Source organism: Hevea brasiliensis, chromosome 1 (assembly GCF_030052815.1).
Source record: "Hevea brasiliensis isolate MT/VB/25A 57/8 chromosome 1, ASM3005281v1, whole genome shotgun sequence".
NCBI classification, from domain to species: domain Eukaryota; kingdom Viridiplantae; phylum Streptophyta; class Magnoliopsida; order Malpighiales; family Euphorbiaceae; genus Hevea; species Hevea brasiliensis.
Window position 1 is genome coordinate 48,727,557 of NC_079493.1, and position 5,045 is coordinate 48,732,601.

A 5,045-nucleotide genomic window follows, 5' to 3' on the forward strand; every position below is an offset into this window, starting at 1 on the left:
AATTTTCATGACATTTTCAAAGTTTAATATCAATTATTTTTAATGGATATTTAGGTCAAAAGGCAACTCAGAGTGTCAATTGACCAAAATGCCCCTATTCGGGTTGTATTTTCAATTTTTCAGTAACACTAATTTTTTTTCCGTTTCTCGATTTCTCGTTTTTCTTTGTACTAATTAATTAATTTTTCTTTGACATTTCCAATGTCATTTATACTTCAATAGATGTTTATTTAAGTCTTAAAAATATTTCCCAAGGTTCCCCGCAGTCCAAGGCTAGTCAACGGTCCTCGCTGTAACTTTCCAGTGCAGTCACCCATCACTACGGTTTTTAGCTCGTTTAACTTAGTTACATTTAATTTCTCTTACTTTTCCTTTGTTTTTCTTTTATTTTCCTCTATTGTATTTCATTATTGTATGTCTCCTTACTAATATTTAAGTGTAGTTCCAGGCATTCTAGCTATCCGGACAGACACTGATCATCGGAACAGTAGAACGCACTACCGAATATAGGAGTGTTACATTCTAGCTGTCCGAACTGACACCGGTCACCGGAACAGTAGAATGTATAGAATTGCTACAGTGAGGATGTTACAAGCTTCCATGCTATGCACCCAGGAAGTACCAAGATGTATCATGATCTGAAGGCACATTATTGGTGGCCTGGGATGAAGAAAGAGATTGGTGATTTTGTGGCAAAATTTTTGACATGCTAGTAGGTTAAGGCTCAGCATCAGGTTCCATCAGGGTTATTGCAACCCATATCCATACCTGAGTGGAAATGGGATCACATCACCATGGATTTTGTCACTGGGTTGTCGTTAACACACAAAAAGCATGATACTATATGGGTGATTGTGTATAGATTGACAAAGTCAGCTCTCTTCCTACTAATTAGAGCTTACTACTCACTGGAGAGGTTAGCAGAGATCTACATAGCTGAGATAGTCTGGTTATATGGAGTGCCAACATCGATCATATCTGACCGAGACCTGAGATTTACTTTGAGGTTTTGGAAGAAGATATAGGAGTCGTTAGGCACTCAACTGCACTTTAATATGGCTTTTCATCCTCAGACGGATGGACAGTCAGAATGGGTGATTCAGGTAACCCTTAGAACTCAATAACTTGTTATACATATTAAAGAAATGATAGTAATGACATGACATGAATTATATGATAGATGCTGGAGGATATGCTTCAGAGCTGCATCATTAATCTTGAAGAAAGTTGGGAGAAGTACCTTCCTCTAGTAGAATTTGCCTATAATAATAGTTACCAAGCCAGCATAAAAATGGCTCTGTATGAAGCGTTATATGGGAGAAGATGTAGGACTCCCTTATGCTGGATAGAGTTAGGTGAGGATAAGGTAATGGGCCCAGACTTTGTGATACAGACAGAGGAAAAGGTGAAGCTCATCAGAGATAACCTAAAAGCCACCCCAGATAGACAGAAGTCATATGCTGATTTGAAAAGGAAAGATATAGAGTATGAGGTTGGTGATAAGGTGTTCCTCAAAGTGTCACTTAGAAGAAAGTGCTAAGATTCAGCAAGAAGGGTAAGTTAAGCCCTAGGTTTATTGGTCCATACAAGGTCATTGAACGTGTGGGTCCAGCATCCTTCAGGCTAGCCTTGCCACCTGAGCTGGACAAGATCCACAATGTACTCCATGTGTCGATGCTTAGGAGATACAGATAAGATCCTTCACATGTCATCTCAGTAGAAGAGATAATTGTACAATTTGATTTGACATATAAAGAAGAACCAATCAGAATCTTGGCACGAGAGATCAAAGAACTCAGAAATAAAAGGATCCCACTAGTGAAAGTTCTTTGGAGACACCACAGCACAGAAGAGGCGACATGGGAGAGTGAGGAGATGATGAGGCAGTAGTTCCCTCAGCTCTTCACACCAAGTAAATTTCAAGGACAAAATTTTTATTTATAGGGGAAGTATTACAATGCCCTCACTTTAGGTAGTTCGTACATTTTACTGTTTCGATGACTAACATCTGTTTGAACAGCTAGGATATCTGGAACTATAGTTAAACCAGAGTGAGGAGGCATAAATTAATTGAATAAAGGCTAAGGAAAAATTAAGGAAAAATATCAGAAATGAAATGACAATAGGTTAAAGGAGCCGAGGTTCCGGCAATGGGTAACTATACTGGGAAGTGACTATGAAGATAGTTACTGACCCTAGACCCACGAGGAACACTATGAAATAAATATTTTGGATTAAAATGAAGGTTTTATGAAGATTAAATGACATTAAAAATGTCATAGAAAATTTAAGAAAATTAAGTCAATCGGTACAGACAAGTATAACCCGATAAGCACAATAAAGGAGCATTTTAGTTATTTCACCTTTAAAGATGAATTTTAACCTAAATGCCACTTAAAGTGAGAGAGATTAAAACACATAAAATAAATAAATTTATCAAAATTGTGAATTTATTGACGGAAATAGGAAATAAAAGAAAAGGAAAAGAAAATGGAATAATTACATAAGCATTACCTCATGCTAACCTAAGCATGATTTAAGGATGATCATAAAATTACATATTAAAAACTTATATGAAATTAACCAAAGGATAAATATAACATAAGAGACAAAATGGCATTAATCAAAACATTTTTTTTCTTCTTCTTCTTCTACCTTTGGCCGTCCACCATAGCCATATCCACTCCTCCATTTTCAAGCTTTTTAGCTTGAAATCCCTGCCTTTTCTCACCCTAAAACCCTAAGTCACCTTCATTAAAAATTACTCCCACACCATAAGGAAGATATTGGCGGGCAAGAAATTGTGGATTAGTAGAGTTTTACCAAGTTGAAGAAGGGTCCATAAAGGTTAGTGCACTATACATACTTTTTTCCTTTTTTTTTTAAAGTGTGATTAGTATGGTAAATTAAAGTAAATTTCCATGAAATCAAAATGAATACCATGAGTAGGGGAAACCCTAATTTCGGTAGCCATAGGAAGTGTGATGAATTGATGGTTTTGAATTGGTTAGTGATGGCATGTAATAAGTATAAAGAAGTGAGATTATGTATTACATGTGTTATGTATGAGATTGAGATTTTGAGTTAGGGTTTTGACCTAACTTTGGGGCTTTTATGTTATAGCTTGAATTGGCATTGTTGAGATGATTTTTTGACTATTAGAAGTGCCATGTATGTCAAATGAAGTTTGAGAGTTGGAGGAATTAAAATTGGGAGTGTTACATTTTCATGTAGGTTTTGGGACTTATGAGTCTAGTGCGATTATTGAGCCATAACTAGAGCTGTATAGCTCCAATTGGTATGAGGCCAATTGGAGATGAAACTAGGGTCATAATGTCTCATTTTTCATGAAGAGACTATGCCCAAAAACTGTCCCTACCTTGACCTAAAATTTGCTTGAATCCGAGTAACCTTAATCTAGAATCAACAAAATGACCAAATGAACAATAAATGTTCAGATGGCCATAACATACTCTAAAATGGTCAGAATGACCTGATTCTTAAACCATTGGAAAGGGTAGACATAGGAGCACATTTTTAATGAAGAACATAGAGCCTAATTCTAACCCTAACCCAACCAAATTGCTAGCACAAGTTAAATCACCAATTCTATCCAGAACCAAATTGACTTGAAATTCTGAACTTAGGCCTATCCGACCAGTTTTGCAAAAAATGCTATACATTGGTCCAAAAAACTAAAAACACAGTGAAACCAAAGCCCAAATTTCCATAAAACCTAGATCTACAACTATGGTATTTTGACCAAAATCCAGAACCAATTAGAACTTAGCCGATTGGTTAGGCCAAATCAGCATGCCAAATCTTGGAATTTGACCAAACTACTATTTGACCCCAGCATAGTTTTTATAGCATATCTCCCACTAGGAAACTCCAATTGGGATGAGCCAAATTATTCTTGAAACCTGAGAAAAGGGCTCCAACTTTGATTTAGAGAATTTCCTCAAATTTTGATGTAAGAAACCTAAAATGAGAGTCAAAGCCACTAACCTGAACCTGGAATCCTGTAGACACAGGGTACATGAGTCTAGGCCAGTTAATTTGCTATAATTAATTCTACAAAACTTGAAAACTTGTAATTCTTAAATTTGAGTGATCCTAAGACATAGTAACAACTTCTATGAAGAACATTATGCCTAAAAGTAGCTGTAACAAGCCCAAATAATTAAACAAAATTAGACTTTAGAATCTGCCTAGTCCTGGAACCAGAGTGAGGCAATGAACTAGTTTTAGTTGTTTGAACATAACTTAAGTTTAGAAACTCCAAATGGCATGATTCAAAAAAGAAAACAAAGAACAAACATAGAGTAATAACTTCCATGAAGGAAGTGTGGCCAAACAGTGGCCCCATTTTGACCAAATTGCTAGGTGAAGTCAAAATACCAAATCTAAACCTAAAGAAAAGTTCAAGAGATTGTTTAATACATGATATGTAAATTATCTACATGAGTTGCCAAACTCATAAATTACATGAAAATGTATATGGGACCTACTTCCCACTATAAATTGACATAAAATTTCTATGAAGTAATTAATAATACTAATTTTCCCAAAGTATACCTAGACTTGTGTATATAGCTTGGATCAATTGGTATACCAATTAGGGACTACAGATAGCAGTACTGCCCATATGAATAATCATTGATAGACAATATCTGTCTGATGTGGTTATTCTAAAGGCTTTGTGCTTGCCCATTGGCCATGGTGCCTGATAAATTTTCTGGCTTTAATGCCTACCCGCTGGCCTTGTGCTAGACATGACAGATGTATACATGTTAGACATATGGCTGTTAACTAGTATACTCCCGTGTATCCAGCCTTTATAGTCTATTATAGGTTACTTGGGCACTGATATAACTTTAATAAGACAAAATATGAGAGAAATGAATAGAAAAGATCTCGATAAATTTAATTATTTCCAAACTTTAATAAATATGTAAAGGACCAAAACTTACACAATTATACATAGATTAATTATTCTTAATTATGTAGTTACTTTTATTTTAAATTATGCACCACTAAGTATT

The 5,045-nt window shown here is 35.5% G+C and overlaps 1 protein-coding gene across 1 annotated transcript; it reads left to right on the top strand.

Moving 5' to 3' along the window:
* The first annotated feature begins 1,180 nt into the window (after window positions 1-1,180).
* On the top strand, window positions 1,181-2,041 carry LOC131183157 (uncharacterized). The gene is made up of 2 exons (XM_058153280.1): window positions 1,181-1,492; window positions 2,021-2,041. The coding sequence occupies exons 1-2, from the start codon at window positions 1,181-1,183 to the stop codon at window positions 2,039-2,041; spliced, it is 333 nt and encodes a 110-aa protein (XP_058009263.1).
* The last annotated feature ends 3,004 nt before the right edge of the window (window positions 2,042-5,045 follow it).

Bases quoted from the DNA above. Each gene is read 5' to 3' on its own strand.
- LOC131183157 (XM_058153280.1), top strand. From the start codon at position 1,181: ATGCTGGAGGATATGCTTCAGAGCTGCATCATTAATCTTGAAGAAAGT. The intron at 1,493-2,020 runs GTTGGTGATAAG...CTGTTTGAACAG, and splicing joins GGAAAGATATAGAGTATGAG to CTAGGATATCTGGAACTATA.